The sequence below is a fragment of the Ptychodera flava genome, chromosome 6 (genome assembly GCF_041260155.1).
Source record: "Ptychodera flava strain L36383 chromosome 6, AS_Pfla_20210202, whole genome shotgun sequence".
Classification (NCBI taxonomy): domain Eukaryota; kingdom Metazoa; phylum Hemichordata; class Enteropneusta; family Ptychoderidae; genus Ptychodera; species Ptychodera flava.
Genome location: NC_091933.1, coordinates 43,827,418 through 43,853,519, shown reverse-complemented (window position 1 = coordinate 43,853,519; position 26,102 = coordinate 43,827,418). Strand labels below are relative to the sequence as shown.

At 38.6% G+C, this 26,102-nt stretch overlaps 2 protein-coding genes across 2 annotated transcripts in view; both read right to left on the bottom strand.

The window, feature by feature from the left end:
* The window catches only part of LOC139135906 (protocadherin Fat 4-like), a 62,589-nt gene extending 61,855 nt beyond the window's left edge, over positions 1 to 734 (bottom strand). Inside the window, 1 exon segment of the mRNA XM_070703683.1 lies at positions 301 to 734. The gene's annotated coding sequence lies outside the window, so the exon portion shown is untranslated.
* Positions 713 to 25,687, bottom strand: LOC139135905 (cadherin EGF LAG seven-pass G-type receptor 2-like). Its single transcript, XM_070703682.1, has 8 exons — positions 25,422 to 25,687; positions 5,891 to 6,090; positions 3,874 to 4,241; positions 3,394 to 3,602; positions 2,889 to 3,128; positions 2,364 to 2,629; positions 1,590 to 1,766; positions 713 to 851 (listed from the first exon to the last, which is right to left on the bottom strand). The coding sequence occupies exons 1-7, from the start codon at positions 25,519 to 25,521 to the stop codon at positions 1,605 to 1,607; spliced, it is 1,545 nt and encodes a 514-aa protein (XP_070559783.1). The 5' UTR covers positions 25,522 to 25,687; the 3' UTR covers positions 713 to 851; positions 1,590 to 1,604.
* Positions 25,688 to 26,102: the final 415 nt, after the last annotated feature.

Genomic DNA, 26,102 nt, shown 5'->3' with positions numbered 1-26,102 from the left:
GCTGTAGTCTTTTTTACTTTTTTGCATCTCTGATCTTTTGTTGTCACGCTATTTGGGAAGTTTTACATGTCATTTTTACGGCAGCAAATCTTGCGGAGTGTGAATCGATAAGTGCATGTGATTTTAAAGTTATATGAATTAGATATCCTTCATGGCGCAAATTCAAGTGTCGTACTTCACGGACGTACTTTTCAGATGCTTTGTTCGATTCTGAGAATCAGTTTCTGCTATTGATTTGAATCATGTCTTTGCACAAGTCGTTTATATGCTAAATGATTTATTTACCAGAACCGTACATACCGTTACAGCGGTGGGTGAAGTCGCTTGAAACACCGGATCGTGATCATTTGTATGCGTCACGGTGACATGAACTGTAGTTGTGCCGCTCAACTCGGGGGTGCCACCATCCGCAACCTCTACAGTTAGGTAGTATTGGTCGGGGTCGGGGTTAACTAGACCGTCCAGATCAATCACACTACTGACTTTGATTTGCTGTAGAGGATTGTCGATTTTGAACTTGCTGTTTATGTTTCCAGAAACAAAAGACAGCGTGAGTGTCGTTATGGCCGCTGAGTCGGCGTCGGTCACCCCGAGATTGGCCACAACAGTGTCCACGGCAGCACCCTCTGTTACAGTTTCGTCATAGTAGTTCTGGTCGAACACCGGCGCATTATCATTGTAATCGAGGATATCTACAAAGAAATTCTGAATTGTGCTGCTTGGTACGATGCCACCGTCTTCAGCCTTAACAGCAAGATCATATCGTACTGGGTCCGTTTCATAATCAAACGTATTCAAGGTTGTGATTCGACCACTTAACGAATCAATGTGGAACTTTGTGCTCGCTTCCGCTAAAGACAAACAAAAAGCATACTCTTTAAATTTGGTGGTCTGCGATATATTTTCCGTTGATTAAAAATTAAGTCCCTTGTATATATATTTAAAACTTAAACGTTAGTGCTTATATCTTAGGTTTGACTTAAACATAATAAAAGATGTTTAACCTTTCAATGGTTAAGTCACTTATACAGATGAGCTAACGACTTTGTTCATACAAAGCAGTTCATTGAGAATAAATTTAAAATAATCATCATACATGACCAGCAAAATTGTAGTTATAATAAAGTTTTGGAAAGTATTCTCATGAATGTACAAAAACAACGATTTTAACTATGATGTGATAAAATCGTAAACTTGTCTTAATTTTGTCTTCAAGTTGTCTTTACTTGATTATGCTTTACGTCATAACTGTGATAAACGGGACGATAAGATGTTGATTAGACTGGAGCTTGCCTGCTGTCCGATGAAAACTTGTTCTGACTAACGTAATATCCAGATTGTCCTTGAAATCATACGGGTCACTGGTATTAACGATTAACCTATGTTCGACTTATACGCAATTATATTGCAACATTGTATATCGCTTCTGTGATCGGTCAAGATATCTACTGATGGCACCACAGTCCCTCCACTTGGTGGAGGGACTGTGCTGGTAGCAATCATGTTTAGAGTCGAATTTCCCAGATTTTTGTTAAGGTCAGTAATTTAAAATAAAGGTCACTTCCGTACGATAAACATAGCCGCCACACCTGGATTGACAGAATCTATGGAATAAGTGATTTCCCCATCAGGTCCAGCATCGCATCGGTGGCTTCTATTGCTGTTGTGGATGCAATCTCAAAACCGGCAGCCTCGCTTTCGGACATCGTCACTGGGCCTGCTGGGAAAGCCGTGTACGATGGTGCATATTCGTTTAAAGACGTAATCTGAAAATGATCCGTGTAAAGAATATGACCGAATGTCACGAAAGCATGCAAATGTTTTGAAAGTTATCAATGAGCAGATACTTTTCTGTAAAAGAATTTCTTTCTGTAAATTCTTACTCAGATTTGTTCGGGAGTGATTATAAAGAACATTGACGTCTCGTAATCGACTCAGACGAGATAATATGTTCCCGGGGCCATGAACTTGTACTAGTTCTATCGAACTATCTTCATGCCCTCACCACTTAACTTCAGATATTTCAGACACATTATTGTAACAAATATTCATACATTTTATTTACTTGCACTGAATTGTATATTTTTACAAAATGTTCATTTTTTTCGTCAGTGGTGAAATAAACAACAAACAAACAAACAAACAAACTTTGCAGTGCACATGTTCACATGCAAACTCTGGCTTTGATTAAACACGCCAACGAACAGTCGTGTTTAACGTGATTTTCAAATATGTGTGTCACATTTCTAATTTAATTTTTCATTCATCATGTAAATGTACAAGTTGGAGATCAAAATGACCCAAGATATGGCTGCAATGATTTTATCGCACATTTCGTATTTTCAAAAAGCACTCGAGCTTACCGTCACAACTACAGTTGCCGTGCTGGTTATCGGCGTGGCTCCTCCGTCCACAGCCTCGACAATCAGACGATATAGGTGACCATTGGCGATAAGCGTGGCGTCCTCGTAGTCGATGCGATTCGTTGTTGTCTTTATGGTATATGGTCCACTACCGTCTACTGTGAACTTCTCCGCACCCACGTCATCACCACTAGCGATTGTTACTGTTAGGACACCGTCAGCTCCATCGTCGTCATCAGTAACAGTTACGACTGCGATCTGTGTATCTAGAATTCATAGACAGTAAAGTACAAAGGAACATATCATTGCATGGCCCCTGTCCATTTCAAAGATCTGAATCTCACAAATATGGATAATGGTATCAATGTCGAATGAAGAAGCAACGAAAATCTCTCTCTCTCTCTCTCTCTCTCTCTCTCTCTCTCTCTCTCTCTCTCTCTCTCTCTCTTCTCTCTCTCTCTCTGAAGCAGCAATTTCTTTGACAGTTCCTGACATTATGTACTAGTAGTGTCATAATTTTCATACCGGGTACTGTGTTTTCAGCCGTTGTTGCCGTGTACGAGGATGGGTTCCATATTGGACTGTGATCGTTGACTTGGTTGACCGAAATGGTGAGAGCTGTCGTGCCTACGTTTCCGGCGTTATCGGTCACTGTCATGGTCAAAGAGTAGCTCAGTATCGCAGAGCCCCCGTCAGCTTCAAGTTCACGACTTGTCACAATGATTCCTGACATCAGGTCACAGATGAAATGATCTGAGTTGACTCCTGATAAGTGACGAAATTTTAAAATTTTAAGAAGTAAAACAGGAAACTAGTCAATGATAAATCAAACGATTACTGACCTTTGATGCATTTTACGTAAATTCAACGCTTTTGAGATCCAATTGTCAGTCCCTATCTCTACCAGGTCCTATTGTCGTGCAAAATAGGTTCAAGCCTGGCTAAAAATCCTGTCGACTTGTTAAATATAATGTCAATTTTGAAACAGCAAAATGCGTTTCTTTAATAATTATGACTGTTCTAAGTATACCTGATATTGTGTAAGTGAGAATATCCCCAGCATCTGCGTCAGTAGCGTCACCAGCGGGGTCGTTCGCCCAATTGATGGTAGACCCAGCGTTCAGCGCTTCATCGATGTCTCCGGTGTATGCTGCGAGGCCGAATATTGGTGACTCATCATTGACATCGATCAAGTTTACGGTCAGCGTTGACGTCGGCGAAACAGAACCATCGTTTAAACTTTTGTTGAACAGAAAGCATACATCGATTAGAACCTAACACCAAACTTGTTTTGTCAAAACTTGAAACTAGTGTTTATTTGACATTGTTTATTGTTTTCGTTTTTCATCAAGAGACTACAACGACTACCTCAAATGAAATTAAAGGAAATACTTTTTCCACTGAAGACCCTTAAAATTGTATTTTATTTGGAGAATCTGGCGAAAGCGAATGCCCAAAAGAAGATCTGAAAACAACTTCAATTATTCTATATTCATGGCATAGAGCCTACCTGATTGTGAGAGCAAACGATCGCTTGGTAGGATATGCGTCATAATCCAGATCAGCTGGTGCAGTAACGTATTGGTCGGTATTAGCGAATCCCGGGGTGCTCGGATCCTGCCCTGAAATGTCGACCGTTATGGCGTCACCGTCTTCGTCATAATAGTTCACGGTATAAATCGTCGTGCCAACGACAATGTCCTCAGGAATGGAAATGGTGGTGGGTAGATTACGGAAAACAGGTTCATCGTTTATGTCGTTGATGTTGACGGTTATAGAGTAAGTCCCGTCATTACCACTATCTGTTGTGCAAATGATGTACACTGTGTGGGATGGTCCATCAACTTCAAAGTTTGGTACCGTTGAACCAATTGTTACCTGTTGAAAAGAGCACATTAGGTTATGCCAAACAATCCTGAGGAACAATTGTTAAAAGTTGACAATTATGTGACTTATTTTGACCGTTAGTTGGAGTTTATACCATGCCAGCTTATAGTATAAACAGTACGTAGCTATACTGGAGTATTAGAAACTCTGTTTGCGCTAAAGAAAGTAGATAATTGTATTTATTCATTTATTTATTTGTCTACCTTTTTGTTTCTCCGTCTACTTATCTGATATGATGGACTCGAACTTTTTAAAATTTCAGTCTTTTTCAATAAGTTGAATTTGTAACCGGTACATTTTTTAAAACCCACCTTATACAATCTGATATTATTCCCTAGTATTTTTCTTCGTTCAGCGAAGGAAAATACGAGTGACGCACTGACCGTGTCACCATGAGTCGAAGACGAGTGGTGACACGATCATTACGTCACGAGTATTTTCCGAGCTGAACGAAGAAAAAAATTAGGGAATAATATCCAATTGCCACATGCACAAGCCAACAATTCGTTATTTTTTGCAAAGTAAAATAACTTTCCCATAATGATTCCGCGTTTAAACTTTTGAACTACTTTTAGGAATAATAATACGCCGAGCGCAAGTTGTCAATCATCTTCAGTCGTCCGTCGCGTGCAAGAGCGAAGAACACGGCGTTCACGTTCGTGTATGGAGCAAATGCCAGACGATCTCTCGGTCTACACGTACCTTCTGCTACATTATACTCTATTTCAGAGATAGCATAGGCCTAAAAATTAACCTCAGACGAAGATATGCTATTTTTCGGGAACAAAAATCAGCTAAAGTCGCGCGTGACCCTGGTTGTAATGCTTACCGTTACGGAACCCACGGTGTAACGCGACCAACTTTGTGTTCGTTGTTTCCGCAAAATAATTATTTACGTCATTCCTTAGAAATATACAGGCGGTATACTCTTGTGCTTACATTGTCCTGATTATTGTAGCCGTTGTCTATGAAAATATCGATTTCATTACATGACTTTTGGAGGCCTTGACACCACACTCGACCCCGTTGTTGCAGTGGAAACCGATGTCTACCGCATGAAAGTACACAGTGCGTCGAAAGTTCAGAAAAACCCCCATATTGAGACAAAACTAAAACAAAAGGACTCAGAAATTTGGTTAGGGGATGTATTTTGTCAGACTCTAATAATCATGGTAATTTATACGATTTTTTAACGTCAGATACATTTTGTTTGTGGGAGAAATACTGGCCACCATGTTGTTTGTTTACATTGACGAGCACACTGGAGATTGACGCAAAAATGGTCCGACGCACCAAAATTGATGATATAGACGCGGGTTGTCGTGACGTACAACGACCAGAGAATAAACCCCGTATTTTTTGTTCGGAGACGACAAACTTGGTTTAAGCATGTAATGAAAGATGATATAGGACAGTTATGTCCAGAGTAAAGACAACTTGACGGACACTCAAATTCGCAATTCGCGGCATACAAACCTGTATATACGAATCCACTTCTTACCATTCAACTTTATATTCCACATGAACTCATATACGTAGACATGTGCCTACTGAAAACATTCAAATTCCATTTGCAAAATATAAAACAAGATATATGAACCGATTATTCTAATCAATAAAAAGGATACTCAGAGACATACCTCTCCGTTTATGCTGTTTACGTTGAATAACGTGTCCGGTCCAGGGTTTACAGAACTCAGTATAAATGCATCCGGTGTTCCGGGACCAGTAGCGGCCCCAGTATATGCCTCAGTAATCTCTGCATCGCCAATTACCACAAAGTTCGATGGTTCGTTCTCGTCTACATCATAAACTGTATTGCCGAATGCTATGTTACAATCTGGAGGTGATAAATTAGCCAACACAAGAATACGAAACTTCATTAAAGAGCATGTTGAACGTTTAAATACTGATGTTGATATTGATATTGATCACAACAATTCGTGTTGTTGGTAGTATTTCATAACTTCAATGGTCATGCAACAACCGTAAACGAATGCTTAGTGTCACATACAAGTAAGTGCTTCTCACAAACATTGACATACTAAGATGATGACATACTAAGATGATGATCATCATCATCGAATGCGCATATGCGATGAATAATGATGAAAATTAACATGACGCGTATCAGCGTGGTCGTTCCTTGATTGTGAGAAGAATTGTGTGCATTTGCGAGTAAGGATGTACCGGCCACCGTGCCGTTTGAGTTAAAGGTGAACTTCAATCTGAATGACCTGAATATTGACCTTGTAAAACCAATGCATAAAGACGCCGATGAACTAAAATCGAATTGTTTCTGAGATCAATTTGAATTATTTCATTAGTTGAATATATTCTTGTGTACATTTGTATTGTAAATTGATATCTTTTCCGGCAAATCCGACACCACTTCTACCCAGTAAACCACACAGCATATCCAAGTCCTGGTATCAATTTTGGGCCGATTTAATGACATTACATATGTATATCAATACACACGTCCTATATCCTTCTCCCTCACTCATTTACCGTCAGTGATATTTTATTTCATAATTGAAATTTTCCAAAGCAAGCGCACAACTGACTTTCCTGGCTGTTAAAGTGAGTAACAAGCGACCCCTTGTACGTTTCAATTACATTATAGTCTACTGCTTACGTTAGTCTTCCATTTTCAGATTCCGAATATCTGATTTTGACAAGTTTTCTTTTACAACTTATCATTTCAACACCAACGCACAGTGTCTGTTGCTAATCGGTGAGCGATAATCCATCGCATCGATATAAATCTAGATTGATTATTTGATAGATTGTTTTCGGATATCCACGGTGACATGCGTACTCGTCTCTAATTCACCCTAAACAAACAATATTTGCAAAGCTGCAGATTATCCGTCCGATCAACCATATAAAAACCTCGCAACGTCTAGAAGCCAAGCTGTGAAGTATTTGGCTCAATATGTTAAATTTATACTTTCAAGTATTAAAAAATAATCTGACAAATATGTAAGGGTCACAATACAGATAAATTACGTTTTACTTATATGTATTTAACTGCTTTTCAAAGTTACTTTTCAAATACCAGACGCCAACGAAAGTCAAATAAAAATAACAATACCGAATAAAGCACTGACGCAAAGTATACCCTTTCTATTCATTGTAGGTAATGATACCGATAGTGTTTATCAAATAAATAAATTGATTGTTTGTTGCCGGGCAACGACATGACATCTTTATCTCGTTGAGACCAGGCAACGGACGTTTCAAACCAAAAAACGTTGTAGGAAGTATAGTACGCTTTGTCCAAACGTCAACAGTGACTTAAACTCTCCCTGTATCTGCGTATTGTTCATACGCAATGCCAAACTAGTTGCCGGGCAACTTGCTTGTGGTACCTATTTGTCGTCAATAAAAGAGTACATCATGGTGTTTTAGCAACTAGTGTGCATGTAACCTGACTCCAAACATTCCCGTAAAATCAGCCCATCTCCAGGGTACTTGCGCAATAATCGCGAAATCGTAGGCAATTGAGTTATTGGTGTTTGACACACATTTGAAGATTGACTCTTGCAACGTTGTAACCCTATCAACTAGAATTTGGTGAGCACTGTGGCGATGTTCTCTCTCTCTCTCTCTCTCTCTCTCTCTCTCTCTCTCTCTCTCTCTCTCTCTCTCTCTCTCTCTCTCTCTCTCTCTCTGTGTATTTGCATTTAACACGATTGGAACTATTTTGGGATAATTGGATCTTTATATTTTTCAAAGTTCTCAAAAACCTTAGGTGCCCCATAGCTGAATGTTGGAATGTTAGAAATTACTTATAAAAGCAAGTGTGTAACGTAAAGAGAAAAGCAGATTAGCTCACATTTGCAAATTTTAAAGAGATTACTTCACAATCCAATTATCCCAAAATAGTTCCAATCGTGTTTGACAAGGGACTTCTTGAAATCAAGGTACAGCGAACTAAAAATGATAGTCGACGTCGTATGATATACAGCGGAATAAAACTTCATCGACCTGTAAACCAAAGTTTGCAATGGAGTTTGATTATATATATTTATGTGTTTACTGTATAGTATAATCTCTCTTGTAGATGTAAAGGTTTACGTTGTTACCGTCCTTATCCATTCAATATACTGATGCTTAATGTACGACTCGTGTAATCTGCATGAGCTGTACGTCGTATACCTGCCAGCTTGTCTTTTTTTCGCTCGGAAGAGAAGTGACAAAGTGTGTACAAAGTTACATAAACTTTTATCAATGCAAATCATTATTATCAAAGCTGTATTTTAATGGGTCTAGCAGACAGTTACGACACCATGCTACTTTTCGTACCTGTAGCTGCAGAACTTACTTGAGAAAGTACTCTGTTACTTTAAGGGGTACAAGCAATTCTAATGACGTCTGCAAAGCAGACCCACTCATTTATTTATCTAGTTCAGTTTCTGGCTTTCGTAGACTACTCTGTAAAGCCTGCTTTTAACTTTTTCTGTGTTTTCATTTTCGCTTATAGCTTATCTTGCCCTTGTTGTTGTTTTTGTCTTACTTTGTTTGGTTTCATCTTTTTGTATGGTTGATTTTACGGAGCATATGAATTTGTCCCTGGTTCGTTGGTTTATCGAAATAAAGTCATGTATAATAAAGTAAATTGAATTAAATATCTCACTTGAGCAGATATAGACTGGCGTAATTCATGCATCCGCGACATCGGATTTCGTGTAACACGACTTATGCCTGGAGATTTTCCATTACATAATTGCACATAAAGTGTGGTGGAAAATATCCAGGCAACATCATTAGACGCGTGTATTTATCGGATCCGAAACCTTAATTATCTCGTCGACGCAAGGTTATTAAACCTGCTTTGCTTGAATGTTTATTTCCAATGTTTTGGTTGTAGAAGTATTATAGGGATATTGTAGATCTCCGCGTACGAGGCTTGTCTCAATTCCAATGTAATTTTAATGAAGGACATTTGATTTAAATATCTTTATAACTACATGTACGTCCTGCTTCCACCAGAAATATATGTCACGTACGCCGTATGTTTTTCAGGGATAACAACTTGCTGATAACGACCCTATTTATCGGCAACACCAACTTGGGCATAAAAAGAGTGTGTACATGTGAAGTAGACGTCGTTGCGTATTCAACGAAACGTATGCATTCTCTTAATACTGTAGTTCATTCAATCGGAAAACATGCTTTGTAAGCGTCCTGTCCTATCACCTGTAAACTTTCATTCTAGTCTTTTAATGTTTTTTTCAAAGGACAATTGTCGAAACCTTAAACGCCGGAGCCCTATTCATGTGCTGCGAAGCCATTCCAATGATTTATAATGTAGATCGCCTCCCAGTGTGTTTTGTGGTCGTCGTCGGGGAAGGATTGTCAAAACCGCTGCCATCATGGTATGGGCTATACGTGACGTCTTTTCAAGTAGAAGAAAAATAACCCTGGAAGCCCGCATAAAAGTTTCAGGATAATTTTATCAAACGACGAATAAGAAATCGTCCGTCAACATTACAAATATAACGATAATTGCACATTTCTCGTACTAGGTGACTTTCAATGGAGGCCCAATCAAACAGCAATGATTAAACTACTGACATGTACTGCTGTCTTTTTGAATTGCGAAATAAATCGCCTGGCTCCACATGGAGCACAATGATAATAGACGCACAAAAAAGTAAGCCCGCACGGAAGCTAATTGCGAACACACTCTGATATGTAAAAAGGACGTGAAATGTAGCGTTTAAGCCTTGCAGCACTGAACTAGAAAAGTCCAATATTTGTGACACGAGACTCTAAAATTGTATTTCGTGTGAGCAGTACAGCCACACAGGCTGAAAAGAAAGAAACAGATTGAAAGGGCGTACTAGCGATAGAGTGGGGCATTCACCGTGTGACTGGACCAACATTCCACGACATTCCACGACATTCACAACTCAAAAGACGATTCTCGGTTAATCTGAAATCGTGTACTTTGGTTAACCTTTCAGTTTACTATTTTATTTCATACTGCGATGAATACATATACCACTGCTATTAACGGTTATCAATATTAAGGGAGATTCAATGGAGTTGTGTTTAAATTTTGAGTTTAAAATTGGCAACTGTAGGTCTAAGTTGTGGTTTTAGTGTTTCTATAATACGCACAAAACATTCTCTTCTGTTTCCACAAGTTTTATCAATCACCATGATCATGTACTTCAATTCTGTCAAGATAGCGATCATATGATATATAGCCGAAATCCTACGCAAATAAACATTAATTGAATCTGTTGTCAAAATTTGCATCACTACTGATCGACGTTACGAATACCAAGTTTGGCAATTCGGAAACCAGGTCAGCTACAGTGTACATGTGAACTCTGTGCATGCAGGCACAGTGCGTCGAAAGACTTGCTTGTCCAACGTCACACAGGCACAGTGAATCAAAACGCTCGCTTGTCTACAAATAAGAGAATGCAACCCTCATATATAGCTGTCTAAGTACTGTTTTATACTCCGATTTGGTTGTCGAAGACGAAATAAAAACAGATCTTTCTCACTAAGATGAATGCAGCAAAAGATTGACAAAACGTGTTCTTTGTGTTGCTCGTACTTTCACAAATACAAGTAAACCTCATGCAGTTGTGGCACGACTATCTACAAGTGGGTATGCATTGTAATTATAGATAATCTGGCAAAGATCTCTGCACCAATGTTTAACCTTTGCCTAGTTTTGCTGTGCATGTTGTCTGGCCAGCATCACGTTCTTATTCCTTTAGGTTAAAACTCCTAGAAGCGCTCTTGTCCCGAAAAAATATTCAGATGCACTAAAATGTTCGTAGCTGCAGTCAACCGATTGATACTAGTATTTAATATCCATATCACGCGTCATGATTAGGAGGCAGCTAAAAGTGATAGTGTAAGGCTATACCTGGCCTGCATATGTGTCATCGAAAAATTTTGATATTTTGACACTGAAAAAAAAATTCACCCTTTCACAAAATATTGACTCGTGGGCATGAAAAGTTTATTGAACGTAAGTTCCGTCGACGTCCTCTGAAGATGACATGCTAAAACATGCAAGGTCTATGCTGTTCAAGTCAGCACGTTTGAAGCTTGTTCACGACTTGAACTTTTTATAGTGTGAACCACACTCGATAACAAGTCCTTTCTGCCTTGGAATCTCTTTCACCAGACTAATGACACTGCAAGAAAGGAGGTGCTGCAGCCAAAAGAGCTATCCATGCGTGGCGACGCACCCACGATCGATTCCAAACATAATGCGAGTTGACTTTTGGTCTTGCACAGGATAAAAATGACGGGAGTCTTTATCATACTATAGCAACATTCAGTCTTTTTAACACCGTGAAAAGATGTCAGCCATACAGTGATTGCTTTGTGTTAGCCTTCATGGGTTTGACAGAAAAACAATCTGAAGTCCTTGAAGGACTTTGGCGCGACCATAGAATAAGAATAAAGAACTGCTGAAACAGGTGGTCGGAGCTACCACTCCTTGGTTACTGGGCAAACAATCAGAGGACTTTTTCATTGCTGCGTGGGCGATACGATGGTTAGCTAGACGCAATGGTCACTCATGACCATCTTTTACGAAAGATTCAAACAGAGTGATGCATAGTCTACCTTAACTTTCGTATCACTTCACATACCTCTCTCGACTGTCTGTGTTCGAATGTAACAGTTAAAATACCACAGACAAGCCATATTGAAAATGTACTGATTGAACAGTCCTTCTATGATAAGATGTGATTGAATCAAACGTCCAGTAACTGTAATTTGAGACGTTTACTTCAGGATTTTGTCGTGCGAACTATATTTCCTCGATGTATTCTGACACACACAGTGTTTGGCTTGTCAACAGAGGCATGTGTTGGTACAGGGAACTGCTATAATTGAAAATTGAATCTAAGTCCGTATGGAAATGTTCAACATGATTGTCAATTATGACAATGAACCTGAACAAGATGTACACGCTGGTAATGATTTGCCAAATACTGAGTATTTCTACGTGACTCTGCAGGTTGTCGAGAACTGACCAAGAGAGAATGGTAGGCCAAATGAGCAACAGGTGTTTGAAAACCATTCAGAGTAAAAATCACCGGGGTTAAAAGTCCTGCTGTAATGTTTATAATGTTTAACAGTGGTGCTCTGGTCCAGACTTTAATTTGCCGCCAACTAGACATGTCATGTACACGTATAGATATGATATTCTTATGCAAATAAGGGTATCACGGTGTCGACTGGATAGAGGTACCACGTGCTTTGCTGACCATGTCTAGGCTCACTGCTCACTGGTTACTATACATAATATATACATATATATATATATATATATATATATATATATATATATATATATATATATATATATTATATATATATATATGTGTGTGTGTGTGTGTGTGTGTGTGTGTGTGTGTGTTGTGTATGTGTTTAAGTATGAAAACAGAACTGTTTCCATACTTTTATAAAGCTCTGCTTTCAGCATCTTGCACTAATATATATATATATATATATATATATATATATATAATATATATTATTATATATATATTTGTATATATATATATATATATATATATATATATATATATATATATATATATATATATATATATATATATATATATATAATATATATATATATATATATATATATATATATAAAGACTGCCCCGAGGTGGCACCAAAGTGGCTGTGGCTACATTTTATGAATGCAATTCAAGCATACTCCAAGGTGTGTCCAGTGATTTTATCATGATAGATTTGATAGCATAGCAATCAGAATGACGACTTTATAACGGGTTTATGAGTCAACGTTCGAAAAGTAGATACCTTCAGTGTTCTCATTCACCGAGCAAAGGTCGATACCGACACTCTAATTTTGATCTCTTTTCAGTTATAAACGCCATAATTTGGTCTCCAGAGACACAATCCTATGTATATCGCATAAATTATCTACTTTACTGTGGCCCTTGTTTCTCGCAAAGTTCATCGTTACATTGCTTAGTGACTGTTGAAGTGATTCAATAAATCCTGCCTAGCAATGTAGCTGAATGGTTCAGGCTGTGCGAACGCTAGCAAGTACACCAAGAGATATCTGATATTCAAAGCAAAAAGAATCTAGAAAGGAAATCACAGGAAGAACTACACTTTTTTCTAGGTCTTATTTGAAAAGGTTCAACCGCAGTTTACTTTTATATAATATTTTTATCCCTCATGACCAGGACTGTAGAAGAAATTGGTAAACAGAGGACCGTTTATGTCAATTCAAGGTCGTAAAACTGAAATATGTTTACCAATTTCTTAAAAAAACATCGGTGAAAAGGAAGGTAACCAGTTAAGACAGAAAGGTAAACTTCATTCCACTGAACGTTACATAAGCATGTCAATATGCAAATATTAGTACTAAATTGAATATGTCTCAGAACTCGGCATAAAGTGCATAGGTAAGGTCTACAACTGCACTTGCTGAAAGTACAGAACTATGAAAATGAGGCTGTGTTGTTAAAGTACTCCACTCCGACAGCAATGGCTTTCACTAAAACACGATTGGAACTAATTTGGGATAATTGGATTTTCATATTTTTCAAATTTCTCAAAAGTGTTAGTTGCCGTATAGCTGAATGTTGCAATATTGCAAATTACTCATAAAAACAAGTGTGTAATTTAAAAAGAAAAGCAGATAAGATTACATTTGTACATTAAATCAACATTACTTCACCATCCAATTATCCCAAATTAGTTCCAATCGTGTTCTAAGTCTCATACTTTACACATTCCGTTTCGACACGTGAAAGAAATCCAGAAACAAAAACTTTAAGGTGACGTTATAAATTCACTAAACTCTTCGGCTAGTTGATTCTGCAGGACGGCACTTTATTCTTCCCAATACTTCGTGGCACTGTATAAAAAGTGCCGTGCCGTCACTACCGCAACGGCAAGTATGTGAACATGTAAGATCATTGGGCTTTAGTGATGACAGGTGTACCACCCAACGACCACCAAGGAGCAGGTCATCATTCATCTTCTGGTCTTTATTCGTATCTCTATAATTGCTCTCGTATCCCAGACATTACACTGATTGCAATCCATGCTTGTTAACCTGGTTATGACGTCACTGTGCTTGGCATAGCTCCAACAAAGTTAACTGGGTGGAGGACGCAAGACTACTGTTGTGAGTTTCATGTTTAGTCCTCATATGATTGTTTAGTATTGGAAGTCAGTGATAGGGATTCTAATATGAAGGCATTAACAGAAGCAAAGCTGTTTTAGAACTTTCGGTAGAGCAAAGTTAGACGTGCCAAGAAATGATGATAGATGAGTCACATTTTTAATCATTTTATAAATCACGTAATATATTGTTAAGCACACAGTAACAGGGATAGCCGAGTAGAAGCGCAGATTAATATTCGCTCGGCAGTTCAGTCGGTAGATCGGTATGCGCAGGAAAGCGGGAAGATAAACATCAAACTGTAGCTATAATACAGCTAGCCATTTAAATAATAGTAACACCACAGGACGGACTTTACACCGGACAGCATTGCCATTCAATGTCTAATCGCCCCTGCATACATATTATTATTTGGCATTACATTAATAAGAGAAATGTTCAAGTCAGGTAAATCATGAAAGATTAACATCTCTACGGCGGAGGGAGATTGTTTCTGAGTTCAGGGAAATAACAGACTTTACAGAGTTAACGATGACAATGCAGCTAGTGATCATACCGATACACTGAACACCATAGTCCCTAGTTTAAGACTCTATTTTTCTCTCAAGTAAAGATTTTTAACAAGATTATTCGTCCAAGACTTCTCTTAGGTTTTCCCGAACATCCAACAATAATCACTTTTATCAACATGGTCGGTATAGTTGCAAACCTGTATAGCTTTATGACAGTTTAACTTGGTTTTCAAGTCACAGTTTAACTTGGTTTTCAAGTCACATTTCAACTTTGTCTTCAAGTCATATTTCAACTTGATCTTTAAGTCATATTTCAACTTGGTTTTAAATTACAGTTCAACTCGAGTTTTAAGTCACATTTCAACTTTGTTCTAACGTCAGCTTTTACACGACTCAAAGCCTGCGAAGCCAAACTCAGGAGAACATCGGTAGCACAGCGTGACTGCTAACGATTGTTACTCGTTGACGTGTGTCTGCTTCTGTAATAGACACTGTGTGTCGAGAAGTTCCCGACGCCGCACTAGTATTTGTCCAGTTCTGGTTGGCTGGCATACAAGAGTGACTATCCAGACTCAAATCTCCACGTCTTCTTTCGGTGTCAAACTACGATTTGGCTAGCATAAAAGGTCCTGTGTAACTAGGGCTGATACTATGTCGTCAAGAGCTATCGTTATCGATGAGCCAATCACATGAAGATGACAACTCCATTCTCTGACTTACGTACATTGCTAAGCACACTCAAATTGCCTTTCATTTCGATTTTCAATTTGTTGCTTGCTAGCCAATGCAAACATTACTTGTTCACCTTCTTTGTCGCCAAAGCAGTCTTTCTCGTAGTGACAGGAATATTCAGCCGTTGAAGACGGCAAACACAGGCCGATATTTAGAGATGGAAACCAAGGCGATGTCAATGCAAGCCTACAAACTCCGCCGTAAGTGTCATTAGATCAATTGACGTGTACCAGAACACGGTCACCACAGAAAAAATCATTGTCATTTGGCTAAGTGAATTAGGAGAGCGTTTCAAACGCACTCACCCCGACTGATTTTTATTCATGGATGGCCATAGAATTTGATCATTTCGGGTCAACTATTCTTGTCTTCCATGGCAACGCAAACGATGCTCATATCAAACAAAACGAAATAACAAAATCTAGACTATGAGAGCATGATAACAATTTAATCCCGATTGAGTAATCAAATATATGTTGGAAGATCAATCAGCAAATTGAAGCACTTCTCCATGATAGCTAAATATTGCAGTTTTAAAATTACTTGCAGGTAATTATGGATAAACGCATAATACGTAACAGCTTGTCATGTTTGTCCGAAAATCATTCCAAAAACGCTGTCGTAATTGTATCAAGTAGAAAGTCAACAATCGAATCAATGTAGATGCGTCCGAAAATATTTGGTCTCCATGTAACTTTTTGTTGAGCTGTCTGATAAGAGCACATCACATAAATCTAAATATTAAAAGGGTGATGACATGTGTTGGAGTGTAGAGATCTGGCTGCTACACTTCCTAGATAGGATACGTTCAACAAGGGTGAAGGATTTTTCAGAAAAAGTGCAACACGAGGGTGAAACTTAAGTTTGCATCCAAATTTGGTAAACACAGATTGATTCAATGAATTCGAGGGATGAGAAAGACGGGCATCACTATCATCGGTAATGTTTCCACAGCTGACGGATGCGTTGCTACGATACACGTGGAAGGAGTCAATATCTTCATCTCATGGCGTGCTCTATCTCCATGACGACTGCGGTCATGCCATCGCGGAAATGATTAATTTCTAAAACACTGTAATAAACTACAACGAGGTATTTTTCTATAATTGTGTGTTCTAATTGAAACTTTCAGTGATGATTTAAAGTGAAAATATATTAATTCTCTTAGATTGGTACAGGCGATTATTTTTCAATTTGAAGATACTAATTTGAAGGGTCTGTGCAGCTTACTTTTTATTTGATATTTTCATTATTGCCTTCAAATCATTCGTTTCTTTTCTCCGAATTATACGCTCGGATTGTCCACCAAATTGGTACTTGTTAGCTGCGTGTTATTAAAGAACAGTCAATTTACACACCGATTCTCTTGATTTTATCAAACTAGAATATTTCAGTCGAGTGCTTCGTTTTTGTGGTGCATATTATCGAGAAAATCTGAGATCAAAATTGTGCGCTTGAATTTTTAAAATTTATGGAGTTTATATTATTACCGATTTTAATTATACATGGGTGTGAGCAGTGTGTGTGCGTCTGTCTGTCTGTCTGTCTGTCTGTCTGTCTGTCTGTCTGTCTGTCTGTCTGTCTGTCTGTATGTACGTACGTACGTACGTATGTATGTATGTATGTATGTATGTATGTATGTATGTATGCATGTGTGTGTGTGTCTGTGTCTGTGATAAGGAGCTGATTATCAACAGCAAATTCATAAAACATCGAATTCGATGCAAAAGGCAAAAGCATAATGTCATCGGATGTAAAAGTTGACAGGAATTTAATTTATCACTTCACAGCTTCCCGCCTTGAGCAATTCTCTTGATTAATGTACGATTCATCACTTTTTTCTGTTTCCCTCTGTAATCTAATCTAATTATTTCACACCATTCAGAGATACATTTTGTGACTGTGGAGAAATGGCCTCGTTTCTATGAAATGTCACAGCTGCAGGGTTTCTATGGTGCAACTCTATTCATACGACCATGTACATGAAACAAAGTACCGTTTCTATAGAGGCAGTCAACCGAACACTGGCAGTAGTATTGTGCGTATGTTACCCTGATAAGGCTGCAGAATTACATCGTGTAGGTCATGACGTCACCCGAACGTCGCTATGGTGACTGACTCTGACAAAGCCCGGAGTCGCATTTTTGTTAGAGGTTCTCTTTGTTCTAGCGTCTGTATTTTTATTGTAGTTTTAAAATCTTAAAAAATGCGATAATATTCAAATTAAATTTAAATGAACCAGTATTGAGGATTTCCTTTGCCGAAATTGTGATGTTACCATGAATCGCTATCTAAAGATCAAAGCCGGGCAACTTTGTCTCTCAGAGCTACGTCTAATAAATTTTAGTGATGCTGAGGAACCATGGATAAATTTAAAATATGGCAAACACAGAGCTACGTTTGACCTCAAACCCTTTCGCACACTCTCTCAATCCCCTCTACGAAAGTTTTAAGTGCAAGATGCGACGACGAAATTATCATTTGAGCTTTCCTTAACACGATACATTGCGGGAATGGGTTGTTACGTTGGAAGTTTCAATCGCTGACATGTTCACAAACAACGGACATTCCAAAACAAAATTGGAACAGTAAATGGAGTATCGAGCATAATCTTGGTTACCATGGCATAACCGTAGCACGCAGCCCAAAAGGATATCTGAATCACTCCTCAATGCAATGACTTTCGTTTTTCATCGTCACAGTAAGTACCGACGGCTTCTGAGTTACACGGAAACAAAACGGTGTTTACTTGAATACAATGTGTGTGTTCCGTTTACTTACGCCAACCTGTTCTATGTCTCCTTTCAAACGGGAGCGTTCTCTAAAGTGACCAGCAACATCGAACAGATTGTTTGGCTGAATATTTCTCGACAAATGATACTGGGTGGCCTCAAAATTAAATGTTCTTATATCTGTAGACATAGCCATTGTCATAATCGCCATCCTGTTAACATGTTAAGTTTAACAAAGCCATCGGAAAACGATAAAAAAACTTGTCAAGATGTAATTTAGTACAAGACTTGCTATGATAAATTGAAACTTAAGGTGAGTCAGTCTGCATTTTGAGGACTCTTGGTAGACTAAACACAGAGAACTGTTTGTTCCTTAACTATCGCTAGAAAACAGTTACGTATAGTTCTATATTGAATGTAAACAACTGCCTAATAGTATTACGATGTTGCTCAAATATGTTCAGATTTCTCTTTTTTTATAAATGTTCGCAGTTTTTACAAACCTTCTGCATCAAGTGGAATTAAGAAAGTTTGACTATACCTTTATTAGTAATTGCATCTCGCGTCAAGTACTTTTCTTTTGTCTTATGCTTATTCCTTATAATAATTGCATTTATAGAAAATAATTTTAAAGATTGTCTCTACTTGTATCGAGAAAGCGATTTCTAAAGATTGTTGCTTTTAATCGAAGTAAGATGAATCATTTTGACAACTTCAAACTTTTTTTTTACATCAGGCAATTTTGGTGACATTATAAGTAATGTCTTCCGCTCTTTACATCTAATACGTGAATACATGGCTTGCCTCTGTCTCCTCGTACTAAAGGAAACCAAAGTCAAGGTGATCTGAAGTTATGAGACAAAACCAACTTAAAGAAGATGGAAAGTGATCAATCGCTGGGCTATAATTTCAGAAGTTACGCTCAACACGCTGGTAAACCTGCAATGACAAAAACCCTCTGTAATATTCCAGAATAGGTTGCATGCAAAACGATAAAATGACCCTATGTAGTAATGACATCGATTGGACTAGTTCTCACAAACAAAGGCAAAGGTTGGAGAAAAGCGCCTTCCACATGTTTGTTCTAATTTCTCCCTTTTTCCTGAACACGGTCGGTTTTTGCATTCCGTCTCTAAATTAGAACACCATCGTAAATCAATAGCCTTTCGCTATCACGATAATTCATTTTAACAAGGGCGGCGTTATAGTCACACGCGAGTCTTTTGTGTTACTTCAAAGGCTTCATTTTTCTCGTAAACATAACGCGGACGAATTAATTTCATAAACTGAGGTGCATGACGTATACTTGCTGAATATGCGAGACTAATGTAATTTCCTCGCCTTTCAAAATAACACAAAGATACAAAGACGAAGTCAATTCCGTTCAAATTTAGACTTCCCAGGCTTCAGTTGTCTGCATCCTGAGTTACTGTTCAATCTGAGACGTTTACAGGCAATCCCTCACGACTTTGTGTTTTGCCTTGCGTTTACCAAATCTCATATAAACTGAAAATCAATTAAGCATAAGGTAACGCACACGCTTTGGTTCTACGGGTACCATTTCGGGTCAAAAATTGCGACACCGAAGCTGAGAACAAAGGGTGATACTTCTTATTAGGCCTCTAGCTATTAAGAGTAATGTTGAATATTTAAACTTTTACAGCTCACGACTGTTGGGGCATTCATCGCTATAAAGTTCCAGGACAAGTATTGGGCTCTTCAACACTATGAATGCTCTGCGAAAATTTAGCTTGCTTGATTAAATTTCAACCGGAAACACTGCAGCGTTTGGACAGGAGAAGGGTAAAACAATTTTGTTCAGAGGTTATTCAAATTATCTGTCACGTGATCATTATGTAAACAATGATTACCGAATACAAATCACAGCATTTGCCAATATCTAGGCTTTCAGAAAATATATACTTTACTAGGGTTACGGCCTCGCCAGTTTTACAGAGATTTCGAACTTTGGAAGGGCACAATACTTGTCCCGCACCCTTCATGCGGTGCTTGTATCTCCGCATGGTTACACCTTTTCAATTTACGAGAGTCCGAAGTGGGCCTCATCTCAATCACGCCTTTACGGATCGCTACTTTCAGGTCTGTTTCCGCAATAACTTCCAACTAGTAAATTTAAAGACTAATCATACGTAGACCGTTTATTTGATAAATCTTAAATCGTGCAACAGGTGCACTAGTAAAACTACAGTTAATTTAAGGTTTTTGTTCACAACTATTTTGATCGTCCCGATGTTACACCTTGGCAAAGAATTGTCCATTCCTGTGCCAGCTTTGATAAAGAGATAATCTATTTCTGCTTAAATAAAATATATATATGTGTATTTCGGCAACTTGATCTAGCAAAAAATATTGGCAAACTGGTGAATCCAGAACAATTTTGATAGTTGCAAATAGCAGGAGTCTACAAATTCTGAAACAGTCGATGGTTCGCTGACACCCGAGTCTAAACTTTTACAGGAACCTATATCAAATGAGAAACACATTTCGTTCATTTTGAACAGCTATAGTAGCTAAGGTGAGATCTATCAATCATTTCCAGAGTTCTTTAACTTTCACCAAAAGCAATACTGTTATTACTCAGAACAACGATTGTCTTGGGAATGAATTTTTGATACCTTGCATTTGGTAATAGCAATATCTGAATGGTTCTGACTAATGTAATTATATATAATTTTCCATGGTACGAATATCGCTTGTGACAGCTGTCCCTCGTTGATTTTGAGTTTGAGTGCCTTATGACTGGATAAGACAGGATCTCTCTCTCTCTCTCTCTCTCTCTCTCTCTCTCTCTCTCTCTCTCTCTCTCTCTCTCTCTCTCTCTCTCTCTCTCTCTCTGAACACACACGTTTCTCTCTCACAAACGTTTGAGTAAGGCATTATTCTTCAAAATTCTTGCATGATGACTGTTTTTCTTTCTTCCGACGTTTTTATCTAGTTGTAGTAGCGACATAGTATATGCAGCCGATGTCGCCAAGATAAATATTGCAAGACACGCACATTTGTCGTCCTGTATTTGAGCGGGAAATCATGTAATCCACTGCAATAGCGTGCCATTACCATGATGCAAGTTGCACTAATACCCTTAATAACTCAAGATGTTTTGACAACTTGAAAGCCCGGGGTCTGACTTGCTGCTCTAAAGTGAACACAGTAATTACGTCGTCTATTGGTTCATTGTCATGGTTACATATACAATGTAATCAAGCCATTCACTTTGGATAAAACCAAAACACGATGACATGCCCAGGTTGTACATTTTTATTTCCTTTGATTGCGCGTTGCTTGTCAGCTCGTCACAATGACAGTACACAGCTAATGTGTTTGCACTTTACTGAGAAGAAAGAAAATCTAGCTTTGGGAAGGCCCTGCTGACGTACGATATTGTCACTATGGCAACGTCCTCTGTACAAAACACCAACATCGTAATATATTGTTGGCCTACATTATGCGTCCATACCACTGTGGATAGAGAACACGACTGTAAAACTTCGATAGCTTGGCGACAAATATGCCTAACTGTAAGGCTTGCTGTCTCCACGGATAGTAAGGAATCCATGTAAACTGTGCCAATGTTATAAAGATTACAAGATAAGGGCCATCTTGGTAATAAAAATAACAAGTTCCACTCGATCTTGTTCGTTTTCTGGGTAATTTCAAAACATTTGCGTTACTAGTATGTAAATAATGAATCCGGTGGAAAATGGATAAACATTTGGTCGATATGAAATTTGGCGTGAGATAACCCTTCTTCTATGTCAGGGGCGAATTAAGTTGCTATTACTCATTAAAGCACTCGATAATAATATCTCTTTCTCGGTCATTTCGGTATTTAGTTCACCAGTTTAAGTCGCCAGACTTACAATGTCATGTTTTTTCTCGTAAATCAGCAAATGGACATTGAATACTGGAGGGTAATGGCATCGTACCACATTAATACGTCGTTATCGGCGTTTCTTGCGGATAAAAATGTACCCTTTTACAACGAATATAGTACTCATAACATTGTTTTTACGGGTCTATCTGTTCCCGAACCCAACTGAATGCGGAATAGTCAGTCAAAGTTGCACCTCCGCGCCGTTCCATCACAGACAAGGAGAAAACTCCTTGTCTGTGGTTCCATCCACCCTTCAACTGTGGCAATCGTCACATCGCGCTGAATATTCATGGCCGATCAAACAATGTCAATGAGTATACAAGAGAGATTGCCGACAATCGCACATCACTGTGAAATTAAATCCTGTCGTTACAACTCGAAAAACTTAGATGCTGAACAAACAACGAAATCGCAATACGTCGTAAAAGATAAGGACATTTTGTCGCCCTCGTCTCGCACTTAGCACTTCTCAGGGGAACAATCATGTTTAAAATGATTGGCTGTAATATTTAATGTACTTTCCAGTATTTCTCTTCAGTCCAGAAAATAAACTTTCTGGTTCGTTTCGTGTTCAACTTGTCAGTAAACAATGTGTGTATGTGTAATGTCCGGCGTTGTTGTTGTTTACAAGTCAGTGGTTTTACAGTCCGGATTAGAATTCATCTAACAACAACATTTGCATATTGTATACAATTGGTTTCAGTATACTGTAAGGAGATGAAGGACATGGGTTCGTTTTATTGAACAAAAGTAATAAGAATACCGTAAAAATTGTTAACCTACTGCCCCTTTCAATTACTGACAAATTAGGTGTTTCGTGTGTTTGGCGTTTCGCCTCATACAAAATCCATGAAGTACCGCATTGGGTTTGCCGGCTTTGGAGCTCAGAGATTCGTTGGGTGTTTTAGAGCAGTAGCACGCTCAAAAATGCATCGGTCTAATACCCTGAACAGTTATCAAGGTGAATTTGCTTCGTCGGATCCCTACGCCTACCGGAGTCATACCTAGAGTGTCAAGTAACTTATATTGTAAACGACTTTTGTCTGCTTTGTGGTAGCTTGACCATACGTATCTTACACTGTGCGGATAAATCATCCTGTCAGAGTGCCAGCCACAAAATCGATATTCGACCTTTTCAAGGCAGCCATGTGTGTCAAATGTTTTCTCCAACAGCAAAACCAAAACGAAGTCTTGAAACTGATTCCATGACGATATAGGATTATTTCGTAATTTATACCGAATTTAATAATGCTAATAGGCAACTAGTCTAAAACAAAACCTCTTCACTCCGTGATGCACATTGTCCACGGGGGACAGAAGAATCGAAAACAATTCTGGAAATCCTAATGTGCCGTAGACACTTGATCAAGAGATAATATCAGAAAGTAGAAAAAGGCCAAACAATTTAAAAAATTCGGTTACCTGGCTTTTAGCTAGCCCTCGAACACGTTTTCTCCTTACGTTGTCTGGGCGTCAGTTTGACGTCCTGTAAGCTAATATAGTTTTACCGTAACCATGCTCATGTTAAAAGTTGTACGTGTGATACAGAATAACTTAAGGTTTTCCACTCTTCACTTTGAATTCATTGTTTCCTTGTAAACAAGTGTTTTATTTTCAATCCAAAAACAACCACCTTGAATTTCAAGTATTCCTCGATTGGTTCAAGAGATATGACTCTCAAGTACAGAGAAAAACGATCGTCTAATTTCCTTAAATGATTCCAAATGGTACCGGCTTATTGAAAAAATGAGCCAAAGTCTAGATTTCATCACAAGATAATTGTCGAAGAAATCATATATCTCACAAATCATTCTAACTTTAAATCGAATGGCAACAAGCTTAAAAAGGTTTGTGCAATGGTTCACTAGGTCAATACAAGTGGACACATCCGACCATGGCCAGTGGCCATCCCTTCGCGTCAGGCGAAATGTCTGACTTTTCAAGGAGTAAGTCGACGGGTCGCCGATTAAAAAATATCAGACAGCGTTCAAACTGGTTTAATTATGGAGAGCGGAGAATCTCTGCTATCTACAGTGCGATCAAAGTCAATTTACACAGCGGACAAGCAAACACTGTTGAACTCTAAATCAGATAATACAACCAGCGTTGGCGAAAACAGATACCGTAGACGACGCAAATATCTGTCAGCATACCTGCTACCAATCTCTGATTATTGATGAAGTGTTTGTGTTTAGTCAACATTGCTACGATGATACCACGCACATCTCTTTCGAGAGCAACCGTACTGTGTAGGTTGATAACAAAGCTGTCAGTCATTTCAACCAATGGAATAATTAAAAAACATGCGTATAATTTTTAAGGCGGTAGGTTTGTGGTTAGATGTTGACCTTGATAAAAGAACCACTCGGAGGGAGGCTGTTAAGCGAATCATATACCATTTAACAGCTCAAAGTTAAGGGGAATTATTTAAAGCCACTTATGACCACTGAACCATGACATTTTAAAGTAATTTCTGGGTTCATCATTCACTGTTTGGGACGGGAATACAGATTTTTAGGTGATACTTTAGCTTAATTTTCCAGCACAATGAAACTCATAGTGAATCGGCGTCGATTAGTAAACGTTCACAGACAATCACAAGGAATTTGACTGATTAGAAAACAGGTGAGTCGGTCGGTACAGGTCAAGGTCTAACATCATGCTTGCACTTGATCTTTAGAAATTGAATGTTCATTCGAATTTGGACACTTGCGCATACTATCAATTCATACAATTTAAAGTCAAATTCGGTTTCTTGACTTGCTTATATGCAATCGACTTATTAAGTATTTTATTGGTAAATTTCAATTCTAAGCTTCATCGCGACAGATTTGTTGCAACTTTAAATGATATTGACTTGGCAAAAACAGGATTCGACGAGGTACTAGTGGATACAACATAGCCACGCCACACCAAAGATAAACTTAAGTTCGTAATGAGGCAGACTTAGACACTTTCATTTACTAGTTTGTGGAACAACAACTCTTTCCTCTGACGTTTATGACTTTCTCAATGGGAATTGTACGCAACGATATTGTAGCCACCTTCGAGTAGTCGAAAGAAACTCCATTTACGGGACCACTCTAAAGTTGTGAGGGATTTGTTCACTCAATAAACCTGTGTTTGGTGAAGCGTACATACCTTGCGCTACAGCTTGTCCGGAGAAACCAGTCACTACCAACAGGATGAGATAGGCATACAACCCGGCTACTCTCTTACGTTCCCGCTTTCTTGACCTCATTCTACGAGTTGCATAGCGGGCCTTGTGCCTTACAACAAGAGTTAAAAACAGTATGTCGTGAGCTCCAACCGATTCGAAATTACGTTCAGGCGTGACAGCTTATGTCTCTATGCGATACCGTAGCGGCGTGGCGTCCTATTTAACCTGCAGTGGTTCTACTGCACAATCAACAACTAGGCAGGGTGTTTCTTCCTGAGAGATGCCACGATGGTGACGTCATCAAGGTGTCCCAGTGCCAGTGCGTTATTGGCCGACGTACTATAACGTCGTGGAACATTAAATTGTGTTAAAACTGTACCGTATAGGCCACAGTGTCCCCCGTTGATCCCACGGCAGCTAGCTGCGATAGAGTGATGTCTCTGACAAAGACAAATAATTACTTCTCATTGGACGAAAACTGAGATAAGCTAACTCATAATTTGCCCTCACTAATTAGGAACGCCTGACTTGTACAGGAGTGGCACGAATGGCAGCACAACGTTACAAATGTATATAGTACTAAAGTCCAAAAATTTATCCCAGTTTTAGTTCCCATTCGAAGAGCACGAGATACTCATAATACAGTAACAGCTGTCGGAACA